The sequence below is a fragment of the Gymnoscopelus braueri genome (assembly GCF_963280865.1).
Source record: "Gymnoscopelus braueri genome assembly, chromosome: 15".
In the NCBI taxonomy this organism is placed as follows: domain Eukaryota; kingdom Metazoa; phylum Chordata; class Actinopteri; order Myctophiformes; family Myctophidae; genus Gymnoscopelus; species Gymnoscopelus braueri.
Genome location: NC_137620.1, coordinates 29,898,211 through 29,916,557, shown reverse-complemented (window position 1 = coordinate 29,916,557; position 18,347 = coordinate 29,898,211). Strand labels below are relative to the sequence as shown.

At 41.3% G+C, this 18,347-nt stretch overlaps 1 protein-coding gene across 1 annotated transcript; it reads right to left on the bottom strand.

Moving 5' to 3' along the window:
* Positions 1–5,470: 5,470 nt before the first annotated feature.
* Positions 5,471–14,482, bottom strand: LOC308101882 (carboxypeptidase Z-like). Its single transcript, XM_080451413.1, has 11 exons — positions 14,260–14,482; positions 13,776–13,805; positions 12,068–12,442; positions 10,188–10,403; positions 9,457–9,686; positions 9,123–9,284; positions 8,776–8,934; positions 8,431–8,563; positions 7,371–7,510; positions 7,069–7,168; positions 5,471–6,697 (listed from the first exon to the last, which is right to left on the bottom strand). The coding sequence occupies exons 1-11, from the start codon at positions 14,372–14,374 to the stop codon at positions 6,348–6,350; spliced, it is 2,010 nt and encodes a 669-aa protein (XP_080307539.1). The 5' UTR covers positions 14,375–14,482; the 3' UTR covers positions 5,471–6,347.
* Between the last annotated feature and the right edge of the window lie 3,865 nt (positions 14,483–18,347).

Below are 18,347 nucleotides of genomic sequence, written 5' to 3'. Positions count from 1 at the left end.
ATATACTAACTCATGTAATTTTATGACATTTATAAAGTGATTAAATGTCTTGCATCAATAAATAAAATTTATTTGTTTTCCATCAAAATTTAAGCAACTATAACTAATGTGCATGGAAAGCTTAAAGTTTTCAATCTCATCGTGGGCAGAAGTACAGTAGCCTATACTGCAACATAGATAAAAATTCTAAACTAGTAAGACAAGTCTTGTAAACCTATCAAAGATGACAGTGTGATTTGTAATTACTTGCATCAGCAGCAGTTCTGCGTTTAATGTTTATATTGTATTGCATGCAGCCATGTGGATGAGCTGGGGACTAGATTTCATGGAGTAGCTGCTGCAGAAGTTAAGTCACACTGCCCCTTAGTGGCCATTTGATGATATTACACCTATTTTTTCTTTCTTTTTTAAGAGAGAGATCACAATTAAACAGAAAATAACCACGGTTGTAATGTCTACAAAGATCTGAAATGTGTAGGAAAGTTGTATTTATTCTGTAGTGTATATAAACATACATACAACCTGGTAATGCATACTAGAGCTGGGTGATGTGGACACAATCAAATAGGCCTACCTTGATCGTGATATTTTATTGTGATGGTATTAATTTAGTTTTTTCAAAAACTTTCAAAAATAGCTAAAGTAGCCGATCTACAAGCACATACCGTGTTGATGGCTTGATGCAATGCGTTGTGAGCTTGCAGATCAGATAATGTTTAACAATCTTTTTGAAATGATAAAATAAGGCCTTAAAACCAGGAAAAGACTACACTGTTACTTGCTGTTTTGTCTCTTTATGCACTTTGTAACCCTGTTTGGAAAAGAGCACTCCAGTATATCACTATATCAACGTATCTACGTATACGTTTCCCAGCCCTACATACTGGACAAAAGGTTAGGAAAGGCAAAGTTAGAAGGTAGCCTACTGTAAATGGCAGCCAGTGGTTCCCAACCTTTTCTTTTTTTTTTTTTTTTTAATCCCTCGATTTTGTAACCCTTTTTTCACCCGGTGCCAATTTGCTAAGTGATCCTGGGCACTACACTCCCCCCACCAGCCTAGGGAGGCCAGGGCCGAGCTCATGCCTCCTTCAATGCATGAGAGCCAACTGACCTTCTTGTCACCTGACAGGGGGGAGTTTCCCTGGTTGGACGTAGCGCGTGGAAGGAACACGTAATTCCAACCAGTTCCTTTCCCCTCCATCAGGCGCCCCGGCTGACCAGGGGGAGGCAGTATAGTGATCAGGATTACTACATGTTTTTTTGTGAGGGTATTAACTACCCTGAGAGACACGGGGAGAACATGCAAACTCCACAAAGAGTAGGCCCTTTCGCCAACCCCACCTAGGGTATGGTTCCCAACCTTTTCTGGATCAGGGCCCACTTGAAAATCTCAAAAGCGTTCGTGGCCCACCCATCTGACTTGCTAAGTGGTCAGATGGGTGGGCCGCGTGCATTTTCAGAGCCGGTTTATTTGAATGATCAATCGTGTTCCGACTTCAATGGAAATAATATAGTATACTTTTAGTTCCCATTTAAACAAGGAAAAGTGTGCATGGTGGTGTAATTGTAGAGAGGGAGGGTCACAATGGACTAGTGGGGTCTCACAACTACACCTTTCTTCCAGATTAAAAAAAGAGGCAACAGAAGGCAATGGAACACAGAGACCATGGCCATCGGACCCATCTGTTCCATCTCTCATTCCCTTCCCTTCAATTAATTTATTTATTCATCCTCCATCCCTCATTCCTCCCTTCCCCTAACCCCTCATCCCACCTTCCCTACATCTTTCACCCTCATCCTTCACCCGTACAGCCCATCTTACCCTACTTTCACCATCCCCCCATTCTTCCCTCTTCATATACCAGCCCCTCACCCCATCCTTCCATACCCCTTCATTTCTTTTATGCCATACGGATTTGACCTTTTCTATTTCATACTCCATAAACCCAAAATAATGTATTGTTTGAAGCCCTTGTCTTTACTAGTTAAAACAGATTTGTACTTACTAAGGCCAAATAAAAGTTCAACCACTTGTTTCATACTTTCAATGTTTGTCAATCTACAATCTCATTGAGTGCCGTTTCAATATGTGAGCTTGTAGATAGCCTATTTTAAAATATTGTTTGTGAAAACATCTTAAAATAAAAAATGTCACATATTATGACATGCCCAAAATAGGGACACCAAGTTGAAAGTGGTTAAAATATGTTTATGGTACACTTTGCCTCTGTATTGGTAAATTAGTGAACATGTATTGATAAAGTAAATAAAAAATATATACTGCTGTGAGATTTGGGGTTTTCACAAAATCTCATAGCACACCTGTGTAAAATAATACATTATCAACAATATCAGATAATAAATAGTAGGGTAATGTTATGTAACCCACAGTGTTACTGGCCTCTCTACACACCCTTGGACTCTGCGTTGTGTTTGTAGTGTTTTAGGAGATGGGGTGTTGTGCAGAGAGAAGGGACACTGGACACACTGGTTCTGGATTGTGGTTGAGACTTGAGATGTATTTTGCTCACAGTGGTTGTCTCTGCTGCTGGCAATGGCTCTGGTCATCCCACTTAAACAATAGAAAGAACCCGGTATTAAAAAATATGTCCTAAATGCTAAATAATGCCATAACATTGGTAAAACAAAACACATGTACAATTATTTCCCTTGCACAATTCCCACTCTGGGTGATCTTCTATGTACATGTAACTGGTAAATTTAAATCCAGTAATTAATTACAAAAACGTTTTCTCCAAAACACAACAAAATACAGTTCAATATCTTAGCTCACTCTGCAAGGCAACAAATTATATCAATGGCCGTTTTTAAAGTAAGGTTCATAAAGATTCATCTGACAGCCATAAAACACTGCTTACCTTTCACAATAGACCCCTTAACAGACGATGTCACACTGGCTCCAAACGTCATACTGGCTCCAAATGAAACTCATTCTGTCAGGCCTGACTAGCCAACACATAAGAGGGGGTTGGGGTGCACCGAAGCCAGCGCACCCCAAAACAACAGGTTGAGAATTGTTTGCATGAAACAATCACCTGTGCATCCAGTCTCAATGTTAGTAAACAAATAATTGGTCACTGACAAAAATGCCGCCCTCAGCTGCCTAGTTAGCTGAACTACGGTGTCCAAAGAGGGACAAAAAGGTGACGTTTGCTGAAACCAGGTGAAATAAACTGGCAACAGCGACACCTACTGACCTAAATAGGCTACTGCCTTACAGTTACATCAGAACTTGTACAGGTGTTAGTGATACTAAATAGGGCTCTGTTCCATTTAGTGTAGCAGAGCCTTTCCAGTGAGCCAACATCCACAATAGCCGCACCCTGACTGTTGTACCTGTATGGGACACAATCTTAATTAGTATTGTTGATAACACCTAGCTGCTATATCGAGGAAAAAGGTCTATTCTGAACGGTAAACATGAATAAATGATACGAATGAACACTTGCGGGTACCAGTCCGCCGCAATGAATGCAAACCTACATGGGTAGAATTATGAAGTAAGGAAGTGAGGATGGGGATAAGGGAGCATGAGGTTAAGCCAAGGACTGGAAGAGTGTGACCTTGCTGTACAGTGTGGGGTTGACAGGACAGTCCGTGGAGCAGTCCAGTCCGTCCTCGCTGGGTGGTCTGACGTGGTCAGCCGGCATCAGGAACACAAAGCATGATGGTAGCTTCAGATGGAGAGGGGTTTGGCCTTGAGAGGCAGGGTGGTGGACTGAATGTATCCTGCTGCAGAACAGCTACCAGTCATTCAAGTAGTATTAAATGGTATTGTAAACTTTAAAGTAATGGGGTGTTTCTAGTACTCTGACCATATTAATTCATTAAGTGATGTGGATTCCTGTGTGGGAACCTCTACAAACTCAACGCCCTACCTGAAAAGGAATCAAACTAAATTACACCAACCAAAACAAAAATTACAGTCTATACTCCCCAACTAAACATAAACATGTTCAAAACCCGGTATAAAGGAAATGGCAGCACACACACCCCTACCAAGCTTCACTGGTCTGTACTTTAAACACTAAGTAATAAAGTTACTTTAAGCACTAAGCATAAAGGTTTGGCACACAGCCTACAGACAGCGTAAACAGCAGGCTACAAAAAGGGTTCAGGGTTGCTTAAAAACATTTTCCAAATATATATATTTTTTTACATTTTGGGAAAAAATGCCAATTTAACACCGATAGGTGCCCTGTGCTCCTTCCTTGGTGCCCAGACTGCCCACCTTTCCTGTTACCGTTTGCACCATCAAGACATTTAAAGACATACAATAACATACGAGAAATCATCAACACTACTAGCATCAAAAGTATATACAAAATAATTGGGGAGGGGGGAGGGGGGTCATTTCTGGTGGCAAGCTTAGGAGACTTTTCTAGGACCAGTTGCAAATTGCAGACAGGTGCTCTCTTATCAGGTGCGTGCCCCTAAATATGGTCTATAACAGTTTCCCAAACACTGTGGGTCACAGACCGATTCTTTTTTTTTTTTTTCAAAAAAATTCACACAATTAGTAAATTAGATTCTTAGATTATATTAGTTTGGATCCCGGGGAGAAACTCTTTTGGGTCTCGAGCTAAAAAGTTTGCGAACCACTGGTCTATAAGAAGGAGTTCTCTCCTTCCAACGCTATGGACCAGAGCTAGCCCCTATAGGGAACCCTATTCCTTTTTGTATTTGGGATGATACCGTAAAAAAGTGAGCAAAAGTGACTCAATCTTTCCCTCCGTGTTTAAGTTTGTTGTTTGTCCATCTCCGTCCATCCACAAGTGTCTAGTTAACAATCAGCTTTCAACAGCCTTGTGTGTATTTTCCGTTCAAACAAACAGAGAGCATTTCACCCTCAACGTTATACTGGTTTTCATTTTTTTTTAAAGAGTAGTTTTATTTATACATGAGTTAGACAGTGCTTATTCCTCCCACACTGTCACTGACTTGCTTTGAACAGTAATATTTAAAGATAAAAGCTTTGCAATGTCCCTGCATAATTTTGTATAGTTTTTTTTATTTATATCATTGTATTTTCTTTTTTTTCATTGTCGATTTCATTCATTTCATTGTGGCAATTATTATTTTGTTTTTGGACCGCTCTTGTTTTCTGTAAAGCTGCCTGGATCAAAGTTGTCAGTCGCAACCAACTGAACTACCCAAACTAGTCTAACTAGAATGTTCTATTGCTTAAATTGTAAATTGATGTTCAGGACCATCTTCCATGGAAACCTACAGCAGCCTATAGCAGTTGCATGTTACTTTGAAATGAAAATAATGTCAAGCCTTTCCCCCCCAACTGGTTGGTTGATGTAGAACAGCAAGAACTTGGGTATAAAATGATAATACCTAATAATTCTACATACTGTATTGTGCTAATTGTGAAGAAAACACAGTAGGCTACTAGTGTGGAGGACTGTTTCACAAATCACAGATTAGGACGGCCTAACAAAAGAGATTTGTTTTTGCTTTAATCCGTGCACCAAACTGACACATTATGAATTTTCACAGCGGACATTTAGGTGTTGTAGATGCCGGGTAATGCAGGTTACAGAATTTCACAGCTTTTGGCTCTGTTCCATTACCAGTATGTGTTTCTGTGTGCCAGAACTGTGAATAATGGTCGCATAGTTAACATCTATTAAACACACCCATAATTTGCTGTAGTTACTAATCTTTGTTTATGATTTGTTATAGTTTATTTAGCTTTTTCAATGCAAATATAACCGCCTCCCATTTTAGCACAAAAATGGATACAGAGGTATCCCAAACAGAAGAAAATTAACACACCCCCACACGCACGCACGCACGCACGCACGCACGCACGCACGCACACACACACACACACACACACACACACACACACACACACACACACACACACACACACACACACACACACACACACACACACACACACACACACACACACACACACACACACACACACACACACACACACACACACACACACACACACACACACACACACACACACACACACACACACACACACACACACACACAGCTCTATATCAGTCCAGATTTTGTTCCAGCAACAAGTTAGGTTATTGTGGCACACCATCCGCACAGATCACTTTCAGTTATTATTAAAGGCATGCATTTACTAATCTATATGACACGTCAAATGTGCCGTGGCCAGTGAAATAGGTCCCATTGTTGAAGCTAACTTGATGGCCAGCCAATACGCTTTTCTACTGTCCACTGCTGCAGCATAAGCACTTTATGCAGCATCATCTCCATGATACCAAACACATGTGTTATAATAACGAGGGAAGTGCTTAATCACCTCTAAAAAAAAACACAAAGCTCTAATAGTTTCTGAGAAGCCAGGTGGGGGTTGCTCCTCCCGAGCTCAAAAAATAGCTCCACCACCAGGGTTTCGCCTGGCGCTCCTCTGTGCTCCGCTCAGGACCCCTGGAGGTGTAGCGCTCGTACTGGTTGTAAGGGTCGAAGCGCTCATAGGTGCCCATAGAGGGGATGGAGTAGTCCTCAACGTCAGGCTCCACCACAGCCTTCTGCAACACAAAGTCCACTCTGCCTGCTTTGCGCATGTGGGCTGGTAGGTGGACTTTCTTCATGGCCCTGGTGTAGCCCGGGGCCGCAGCGCTCACGATGTGGATGCCAGGGGTGAGCAGGCGCCAGTAGTCTCCGTTTTCAGCTGGGGAGGGCAGGGAGGGGAGGGGGAGGGGTATCTTGTGACTGATGCCTAATTCCTACTTCGTCTTGCGACTAAGTACGAATCGAGCTTTACACCCAATTTATACTTTGTCTCTCACCATACAACAAAGTATAAATTAAGCTTACAGATAACATACTCTTTGAATTACAATCAGCTAATCAGGATTCATTTTTGTTTTTCACTCAAATAAAAAATCAACTTGTGTTGCCTGTAATGCGCTGTAATGCGATGCGGCTGGACACAGCTAAAACTGTACTCATCAAAGCTAGACTCAACCTGATACCTTTAATACAAGCAAGCACTTCTGTGTGGAAAATGGCACAAATTATTAGTCAGCTGATCATTATTACCTGTGGTGACATCATGCCTTATTCCTCGGATCGATATCCGTGCTCCCTTGATACCGTTCCCATCCTCATCTTTTACCAGGCCTTTGATGCCTCGGTGGACCTAAGGAACAAAAACATACAAGACACACAATATAAGAGTATTCATTTTTAGCACATTTGGTGAAGACATACAATCTATATTGTCGTCCAACTCAAGAATTATGGCACAGTGAATAACCAAGTACTTTTATGATTTCACTTATATTCTAGCACCCTTTAAAACTATGCAGGCTAAAGGAAAACGATTTGAGGCTTGTTCTTACTGCCTCCATGAAAGTAAGCAACGCCTCTTTGTTTTCATGCCAGCCAGTATACAACTCCTCTTCAGCAGGGAATTTATCACAGCCCAGCTCTACAGTGAAGTCAAAACAGTTGGTGTGGAGATAGTTGAAGTCTTGCATCCCTGACCAAATGTAGAGGAAAAATGGAAACATTATCAACAATTAAAAACATTTTTTTAATACATATTAGTCCCCGGATTCAGAAAATTGAATATAGACATTTCCCCTTGGCTCATTTCGTGTAGTGTCAGAAGTGGTCTAAGAGTAACCTCTTGTGGCAACAGCTATAATTTCACTTACTTATATAGTTTTAATTGGAACACAGCAATTTAAAAAGGTTGTTGTTCCTGAACCCTAACCAGAGCCCAATTTCTACAAAATCAGAATCCTCCCATCTCCAACATAATGCCTAGCCATTATAACCTTATATCTATACTTAACCATGTCTAACATAATACCAAAAGACAATACATTTTAACCTTATTTTTAACCTTATACCTAAACGTAGCTATTCCTACACTTGTTGCCTGTTTATTTTAGCACTTTTAAGATTTTTAGATTTTAAGATTTTACTCAGTATTAACTCAGGCAAGGATCTGCTGGTTGTTCCTGAAAATAGGCAAAGGGTGAGTGTGCCTTTGCTGTCAGAGCTCTCCGACTCCAGAACGACCTGCCAGAGGACTTCAGGCTTGTCTTCTTTTAATAACCCCATCTTAAAACATACTTTCGTCAAAACGTCTTGACTTAATAATCTTTTTTAAATTGTATTGTTTTCTGTATGTTTTTATTTCTCACTGCACATTCTATTTTAGAGACGTCATCATGTTTTTATTCCGTTGTTGATTTTACTTTCTCTTCAGTTTTATGTTAAAAAACATTACGTTTTCTACACATAATCAACCATTTGATCGTTCAATCTGAACTCAGCTCTGTCTGTTCATGCAATGCACCATGGGTATAATTCTGCCCGTTAATGAGCTACTACCATTTATGCAACCCTTGTTGTGATTACAAGACGTTGTTCATCAGTTTATCAGCTTACCACCAGCAAAGCTGTACCACTGTGCACCATTGATGATACCTCCCTGACTGTTGCGAGATGACCCACACCATGCAGTGTCATTTGCCATAGTGGTGTGGGCATTTGCATATGTTCTGGCAAGAAGCTTGAAAATCTACATGAAAATCCACAGATTAATATGACATCAAAATGCATTCAATCTAGTAAAAATAAAAAGTTAAATTACCAAAGGTAACACAATATTTGTGTCCCTTTTAATTCAGTGCCATTATTATTCAACGTGAAAGTTTTCCTACAACACAAAAAAACGAATACAGTCACAGAAGCCAAATATGGAAATAGATGGTATTCATGCGAGTCCAGAACCTGTTCATCCGGAGTTGGAGAAAGCATCTCACGCTCTAGAGGGTGTTTGGAGAGATCATACGGGTAGGATACCACCAGGTCTCCACCGTGGAAGTTGGCAGAGAGCACAAACGGGATGGAGCGGATCCATTTCATGACAGCATAGGTCTCTGGTGCAACCTGAATGTCAAGAATTATTAAATTACCCCTTATTCAGGCAAAAGGGATAAGCTTCACAAGATATCCCCATTTATTTTAACATTAATCTTCTGTTTCTATTATAAAAGCAATGTTATAGTACATACTTTAGTATACAATGCAATACAATATTTACAGAGAACATATACCGATAGGGATTCATACTGTACCTTACCAAACCAGTAAGAGTCTGGGATTGGGATGTGGTCTGTGATGTGGCCCTTATGTCTGCGTCGGCGGTAGGCAATCGAAGTCAAGTCAGGAAAGTTTCTGTTCAGGTCAAGGTTCTCTGCATTGTTTCGACCGATGGCCGATGCATCATATCGGGGACCCTGTGGAAATCATGAATGATAAGACATATGCTTATTGCTTAATATGTGTGGTTTTGCCAGCTGGAATAGCGGACATGAAGTGAAATATTATGGCAACACATGAAACCCAGCATCCCTGTTCATGTCATAATAGGTGAACATGTGGTGAGGGTAGGCAAACATTCACACTGACCTCCTCATCTTCAGCATAGCTGTTGTCCTGGAGCCCTCCTGAGGCCAGCTCATAGCCATCAGGGTTCATGGAGGGGAGGAGGTGGATGCGGGTGGTGTTGATGAGGGTTTGAATGCGCTCATTCCCCAGCAGATACTCTGAACACAGGTACTGGGCCAAGTAGAGCAGCAGCTGGCGGCCCATGGCCTCGTTTCCATGCATGTTGCCCACATATTTTACCTCGGGTTCAACTACAGATAAGGGTGACATGTCAATTATTCAACAGACATCTTATTTGTGTTCTCTAAATCTTGAAGTCCCTTTGATTGCCTCATAGCTGAAAATGTTCATCATTTCAAAATGATGAATGTTTTCTCAATTTGAAACTCACCAAATACATTACGAGCAACCCCAAACACATACCACATTTAAAATACTACTAATCCATTAGCAAGATATAAAGATATGATCAAAGGTCATTCTTTTGTTGAATACTTTTCCAAGTGCTTTGAGGTTAAACAGAAACAATTTATCTTTTAAGAAATCTCAGAAAACATATTTCAATGAAAAACCAACTTTGTCAACATTATTTGTCGAGTTGGCTGCAATTTGACTTTTTCCACTTTCCACACCATTTAACTCCTCTCTCGCTCTCTCTCTCTCTCTCTCTCACTCTCTCCACTTTTATGTTTTACTCTGTTGAATACATTATAAAGAAATGAAGAAATGAAGAGTACTGACACAACACTCACGTAATGTATGTTCACCAGGGTTGTTGGAGAACTCGATCACCATTAGCTCTCTGCCTTCAAAGCTGCGGCCGATGACGTAGGTGGCAGCGATGTCCGAGCATCGAGCTGCAGTTTTCTTTAAGATATTGATCATCTGAGTATTGGTGTGATAGACGAACTGGATCATGGTGGAGGGCTCCTGAAGTGGAATATTTTCTGGAGCATCGTCTTGTTGCTCTGATATAAAACATTATTTCAAAAATTATTCATCTTTTTGATACTTTTTCTTCATTTGTGCTTTCACATTGTCAGACCGTCGTCTACCTTTGGAAGCCACACATCAATAAAATCATAATGCCGTATCCATTCCAGTAGGACAGCCAGCCTATAAAAAGCCTGATTTGAGAGCCTGGTATGTACAGCAGAAAGTCATGTGAGAAAGCATGGAAAGTCTTTGTAAGCACTCATGACTGATGCAAGCCTGTGCTCAGTTCAACTATATATTCAACTCTTTAATCTGCTGGGGATCAAAGACATTTATGGGTTTATGGTTTTTCTTCATACCTATAATAAATAATATCAATAACTCCTAACTTACTCATAACTCATAGGCCACAGGGAAAGCATTCTGTGTATTAAACACTGACTTTAAACTAACCCAAATTGTAATGTAGTGTAATGTGACCGTAACCATACTGTAATGTGAGGTTGCTTTTTTATCAAATGATTTATTCAATCAATACATAAACTCCAACACAATCATAACCCTAATAATACTACTACACAATATTAGCATGCATGGTGCTGGAGGGAGCCAATTTATGAATCTGGATTACATTCTCTGACTGTGTGTCGTGGCTAAAATAGACATGCAATGGTGGTTACATCATATTTCTCCAAATCCCTCGTTATACTGACATATGGAACCTGTGACCAGGTAAGGACTTCTAGTGTCTTTCCATCAAATCCCCTTGATTCAGAAGTCAATACAGTGTAACTGCACTGCATGAAGGGGTGGGAGTGAGAACAAATCAAAACAGGAACAAATCATCGGGTTGAAATAAATGTCAGTATGGGAATAATTAGTCACTCCATGGTGTAACCGCACTGCATGAGGGGAAGGGAGTCTAATCAAAATCAAATCAAAAGACTTATGTCACTCCATGGTGTTTGCCAGACATCTGTTTGTTTTATTACTGAAGCTAATTCTGCATGAGGCGTAACCCATTTCATACACAAGAGAGAGCCCTAATTGTTGCAGCACTCTGTCACAATTACACATCAAGTACATGCAATTCCTTTCATCAGTGGATTTATTGATATACCCTCATATATTCCGACATTCATTCCATGTTGATGCTGTCATACAGTATAGAACACACATGACACTAATAAAGAAGTAAAGAGGTGCCAGTTAGGTTTATGGGTCTATATTGTCATCGTAATTCTGATTTATTCTCAGCTTTCTATAGTGCTTGTTTAGAATACGCTGTAAAGAATAAAACTATGCTCACTAGATCCTCTTCAAATAAAAATGAATTCCAGTTAGTGATTTAAGGGGGTGTTGAGAGGTGCTCTACACACATGACACTAATAAAGAAGTAAAGAGGTGCCAGTTAGGTTTATGGGTTTATATTGTCATCGTAATTCTGATTTATTCTCAGCTTTCTATAGTGCTTGTTTAAAATACGCTGTAAAGGATAAAACTATGCTCACTAGATCATCTTAAAATAAAATATGAATTCCACTTGTCAACAGTGATTTAAGGGGGTATTGGGGTGCTCTACGTACATGAGCAGGGACTCATTTCGAGCTGGGATGTCAGTTCAATCAAATTAACCAGAGCAGAAACACAAATGGCACTGAGTCTGTCAGCACTGTGTTACCTACGGTCCTTTTACCTGTCAGGCCTTGCAGGGGGTCGTAGCATCCCTCTTCGTCACCGACAAAGAAGCGATCACAGTCCAGGAAGTAGGGCCATGCCATCTCTATTCCCTCAAAGGCATGGGCGCAGCGTTTACGCACGCCTTCGCAGGTACTGCGACAGGGCTTCAGCGCCTTACCCTTCTCGCAGTGCGGGGCCACCACGGAGCAGCCCAGCATGCGGATGTCCGGGGTGCACTCTCCGTTGAGCAGTGAGTGGACCACACTCAGGAGGAGGTACTCGGTGCCCACCTCAGCTTCTTCCCGGGTCCTGTGGCCGAGCAGGTTCGGGAAGACGGTCTGGGTGTATGGCATGTCGTCACAGTACGACAGTGTAATCTCTGTGCATTTGGCTGAGAATGGGGGAAAGGCCACAATTGAAGCAGATTTGTGTTGTGGGCGACAAACCCTTTACGAAAATACTGCTAAAACAACCAGAGGAAACACCTGTCCATGGATGGCAACACAGGCTGTGGCAACAGAGACTGTATGACAAAACGCCATGAGCATTACGTAACACTGGTATTTTAAATGAGCGCCACTATCAATCCAATATGAATATAACATTTCCCAATATAATAAAAGTAGATATATAGAGTGCACCAATCATATTTTGTGAGGATTAACTCTTATTTCTCAAGCGTTAGGTAACTTGCCTCAGTGTAATGTCTTCAATCATCAAACCATTTCTATTATACTGGAAATTAGAATGTGAATATTTCATACTGCCATTGTTCATCTAAAAATATACCTGATGGTTTTACAGCCTTTAGGCCACATCCCATTAAGATGGGGCCCGCTGTGACTTATAACCTCATCATTTTTTGTTGTGCGAAACACTGGCAACATTAGATTAATTAGATCAAATACATCGGGAGCAGTAGACTAAGCCAGTACTTAGTGAATTGGACAATGGATTGTGACTGTGCTGTCCATAACCACATGAACCCTAGCATCCCTATTCTATGAACATTCGGCAAAGACAGCAGATCTATTTGCACCAAAGACATTAAGTGTAGAGGGAAAAAAGGAGGGGGCCTAGTATAGACCCCTGGGGGACTTCAGTCAATGAAGTATATAGGGGTTAAGAGCAGGATTATACTATCAACTCACCCTGATTAACTCAAGCCACCAACACCTATTTAACATTCCGTGTTGGTAAAATATTGGATTGATACTGTTGCATGTAATTAAAAAACGTATTTAGAATAACTGAGTGGTATGTAATGCTTTGAGTGCCATTAATGAGCAAAACTGCAGTTTTATGGCTGCTCAGTTAGAGCTGCCTTCTAATACCTAATTTGAATGTTGGTTGTCAGTCACTGAAAAGAACACCTTTTTGGCAAGCGCAACAGTTGTACGCCGACATATAAATTAGCCATAAGCATCATTGGTTATAACCGCATTAATGTCATATGAGTCCGATCATGTTCAAAGATATGTCATCACCTCTTCGATCATTCTTGACATTTAAAAAACTGGATTAGTTACACAAGTGGTTGTAGTCAGAGTAGGCCTACTAATGGTTTTCATTCTAGCCATCAAATTGGGGACTAGTTTAACTCTGGGACACCAGGTGAGCGCAATTCACAACTTGATCATAGCTAACACATATTGTATAAATGTCAAATGATACCATAAGTAATACATACAACATCCCACTTCTTTAAGCTGAAGAATACTTACGTTTCTCCTCAACCAGAGGCCTGCATCTTCCTGTGAGACAGATCAGCATGTTAGTAGTATAGGTACCAAACACTAGATGGCAGTATGGTCTATGTGAATGTGGCCAATAAATCCTAGTCTCCTGACGTGAACTCCAACATCACTCCCAAATGCCTGTCTGTCAATAACATCTCGTTAAGTCCAAGAATGTTTGGCATTTTTCACGGCATTATTGCGAAATGCTTTTCATGTAAACTCAAAAGCACTATTTAATCTACTAGATTATGTCACTGCACAATGTAGCCACAAGCCCATCAACAGATTTATGACAATTTATTTTAAGTTTTGCACTTGAAGAAGACTCAATAGGCTACATTAACTCGCTCAGTAGCCTATGTCAGTACAATGTAGTTTATGACATACAAAAATATGTCAAACAGCATGCCGGCCCTTTAAATAATAAGTTAAAAAAAATAAGTAGCAATCATGTGCTGAGAAACTTTACCTTGAAATCCCTGTCCTGGCTCACATCGTGGAGGAGCACATGAGACAAATGTTAAAATAAAAATTCCTGTCAAGAGTCGCACAATTTCGTTCCCTTTCCGTGACTTGTATCCCATTTTGATGTGGATACCACTCCAGACAGTTGCATTCAATTTTCTGTGTAGCCTACACGGAAAATGCCAAGGACTTCCCCGAAAGCGAGTTTATTACACGCATTACGGTTGGATATCAAATTACATAGGAAAAGTTTGCGGTAGATGAGTGACCCCGGGGACGCTGAGTGGTTAAAAACATGCACATAACATAACGACGTGGGTTATTAGGCTATTATCGCCTAAGTTAACTTACAAATGTAGGCGCACAAGATGAAAGGGTCCCTCTTTGGTTAAACCTTTTCAGCAACCGTTTGGCTGAACATGTTTGGAGGAATACAAGACAGGTGGGCGCCACTAGGGACAAGTTCAACTGGGCACCATATTTTTGGGATTACTGGGCACCTGGACAAGTGGGCTGTGGGCACCAAAACCATCTGGGCACTAGGGACATGTGGGCACCTGGACAACTGGGCACCAAACCTTATGATGAGTGTTTTTTAACTTTACATAGTGTGTTGCTTTATTGTTGGTAAGTGATATTTAACCCACTGTTCTTTAAACCCACAACAACGAGGTCAAAGTACAATATAATAGTTTATTACTGTCTGATTTCTTTTTCTATCATATTATTGTGTACTGTTTAGCTATGTTTTCTCTATCATAGCATTCAGTTCAGCAATATTTTGCCCTCTATTTTTAACAGTAGCCTACTGTTTATCTATTTTTTCCCCCTATCATTTTACAGTGTACTGTTTAGCTATGTTTTCTCTATCCTAACATTGATCATTTGAAAACATTTTGGTATCTTTAATTCTTTTTGGTACAATTTTTTTTTAACAGTACTTTTATTTTGGCAAATACACTCTTATATTGTACTTTGAAACTCTGTTATAATGTACTTTTAACCACAGTCCTAGTTTGGCAAATAAACTCTTATATTGTATGGTTTTGGTGCCAAGTTGTCCTGGTGCCCACCTCTCCAGGTGCCCACTCGTCCAGGTGCCCAGTTATCTCCACCCCTAGGTGCCCACTCGTCCAGGTACCCACATGTCCCTAATGCCCAGATGGTTTTGGTGCCCACTTGTTCTGGTGCCCACCTCTCCAGGTGCCCAGTTACCTCCACCCATAGGTGCCCACTCGTCCAGGTGCCCACATGTCCCTAATGCCCAGATGGTTTTGGTGCCCACTTGTTCTGGTGCCCACCTCTCCAGGTGCCCAGTTACCTCCACCCATAGGTGCCCACTCGTCCAGGTGCCCACATGTCCCTAGTGCCTGATGGTTTTGGAGCCCAGTTGTCCCTAGTGCCCAGATGGTTTTGGTGCCCATCTGTCCTGTTACCGTTTGGAGGATTGTGGAGCCAAGCGGTACATGCATGTCGTTGAAATTTGGGAGCGTTAACAATCAGCGCAGGTAGCCTATTCAATTCAAAGCCTATAATTCAAATCAAATCTTATTGTGTACCAATAACGGACAGCATATTCCAAGTCATAATTTGATGATTGTGCGCCGTTCAACTCCACTGAAGATCCAATTAACGGAATGAACCACAGGCCACTGCTGACTGTAGACTATAATGCAAATGAACTGTGATCAGTCAGGCAAGGCAACGTTTTGGCGATAGGAATGTTTTTGCAACCAAATAAAATCCAACTCAACTCCTGAACACATAGGGACTGCCCAGGCCCAGGCCCCTGTCACTGGCTTCGGTGTCCACAACTAATGGTTTGTTTTGGTTTGGATGTGGAGGTCCGGGTGAGCACCTCCTATAACTGATGAAAGCCAGTGCGGCACACCTTATCCCAAAGAAATGCCTGTATAGGCCAAATGGCATGACCCGGAATTGTCATAACCTTGTCTGAATGAGAAGACAGTCTTGGGTCGAGCCTCGGGTCATCATAGCTTGAACTGCCAGTATCCACTGTGAAGATCGAGTTCATGTTATGTGATCAAGTGTGTCTTACGAATCTTTGTGGGTTATTGTATTTAGTTGTCTGGTATCCATTCAAAACCTCTAGTTGGTGACCTTTTTTAACACACCAGGATGATGGCACAGCCTATAGGCCTCTATCCTTTGTACTGAGGTAACTTGGTACCTCCTGTACGTGAGTCATTGCCGGTGACTACTAGTGTGGTGGCTATCGGGCACCTCTGGTGCCACCAGCAGCAATGTCACATCGCCAGAAAAGCTGAGTGACAAGGCCCATGGACAGCCAGAAATCTCTAGGGTTGATGAATTATCTTTTAGTGTTCCCTGGCAGTGAAGCTTGGACGGCGGCCATCGTATAACCCAGGGGTCGGCAATCAATGTGACTCCAAATGTGGAGTCGTCGCTGCCTGTTGGCTGCTCTTGCTGGCCCTCTTGGGCTTAATTGATGCCTTCTTGCCAGTAAGAGAAGCCAGAGACTTTGGCAGTATAATCCAGTACCTTTACCCGGTGGCATATGTCTGCATGCCAGTGTCCGACTTTCTCCCTCTCGGCCTCTGATCAAGACGTTGGAGAGCAGCAGTATATCCTCGACTGATGCCATCCAACTTTGACAATAATGAACTACAGGTTCAATCAAGCATGGCAACTTCTGGCATGGAATCTCTTTTATTTGCAACCTCATACAAAGTCTCCAAACAACTCCTGAACACAGAAGAAAGAGGATCTCTGCAACTACCCCTATTGTTCACTGGTTGTTTCCAAATTAACATGCATTAAATAAATGGTTGCATTCCCCATGTGTCAAAGTAACATCACAATAACCCAACAATAGAACAGACGCACCCGAGGCATGCTGCGAAGTCCCTCCTCAGCCAACGTACATCCCAGGATTCTACACACAATGTTATGTAATTGAAGAAAAAGTTAAATCCAGAGGAAACTTATATGTTTAATATATGCATATTGCTTGTGTTAATCACAGGGTAACCTACATTTTCAGCTGTATGGAAGCTGCCTGTTTAATTCATTCTCTGATAGAAAGGATCTTCTTTTCCTGCAGCCTATTTAGGAGTGTGCTTGAATTAATGTACCTGTAATGTCATGTATCATCATGCAGACATACATTGGAAATTAACAATTCATCACTGTGCAGAACATCACCTGGACAGCAAACTCACCTGAACATGGGGCTAATATAATGTATGGATTAAGGGTTGTAGGAACTGCTTAGTCATCCTCACATGTGTAAGCATGTCATGGCTTCCAGTCAACAAGCATGAAACAAGACCACCACAAAAACACAGACTTGTCATAACAGGGCAAAGACAGCAGCAGCTAATTCAACTAATGAGTCAGTTTGGTTTAGCTATGCCAAAGAGCAAGCCCTGATAGTAGTCAGATTAAATCAACACCACATATTGGGGGTGGCAGTGGCTCAGGGGTAGAGTGGCCGGTAGAGCGGCCGGATGGGGTTCGATCCCGGGCTCCCCCAGAGTTAATGTCGAAGTGTCCTTGAGCAAGACGCTGAACCCCTAATTGCTCCTGATGAGCAGGTTGGTGCCTTGCATGGTTTCCTCCGCCATCGGTGTGTGAATGTGTGTGTGAATGGGTGAATGTATCTATGTAAAGCCCTTTGGATAAAAGCGCTATATAAATGCACCATATATACCATATTGAGTCTTTGATCCATCATTTTAATTAGACCCATTCGCTGTATTACTGAAATAGGGATTTTCCCTTTTTTCATTACATTTTTCAGGGTTAATTACACATAGGTTACTGGATAGAAGAAAATTGACACGTGAGCCTGGTGGATTGTAAGTGTTGTCTAATCAATATTATGCTGATATTTGAGTTATATAATGCATTGTACTGGTACAGCAGGCCTACACCAATTAGTGTCCAATAATTCTAGCTACTTGTTATCTGTGAAAGTCTATCAAATTCAGTAGGGGATTAAGCTTGTAATTCACAGCTTTAACTATGAGGGGGAAGAAATTGGTGTATATTTTTCTAGTCATCATAATCTCGTTTTCTTTTTTATCGACCACTTTTATTGCACTTTTA

Coding starts and splice junctions, on each gene's coding strand:
- LOC308101882 (XM_080451413.1), bottom strand. CDS start 14,374: ATGGGATACAAGTCACGGAAAGGGAACGAAATTGTGCGACTCTTGACA. Junction 12,443..13,775: donor GCCTCTGGTTGAGGAGAAAC/GTAAGTATTCTT, acceptor CCCCATTCTCAG/CCAAATGCACAGAGATTACA. Junction 7,169..7,370: donor TGCTTACTTTCATGGAGGCA/GTAAGAACAAGC, acceptor TTTGTTCCTTAG/GTCCACCGAGGCATCAAAGG.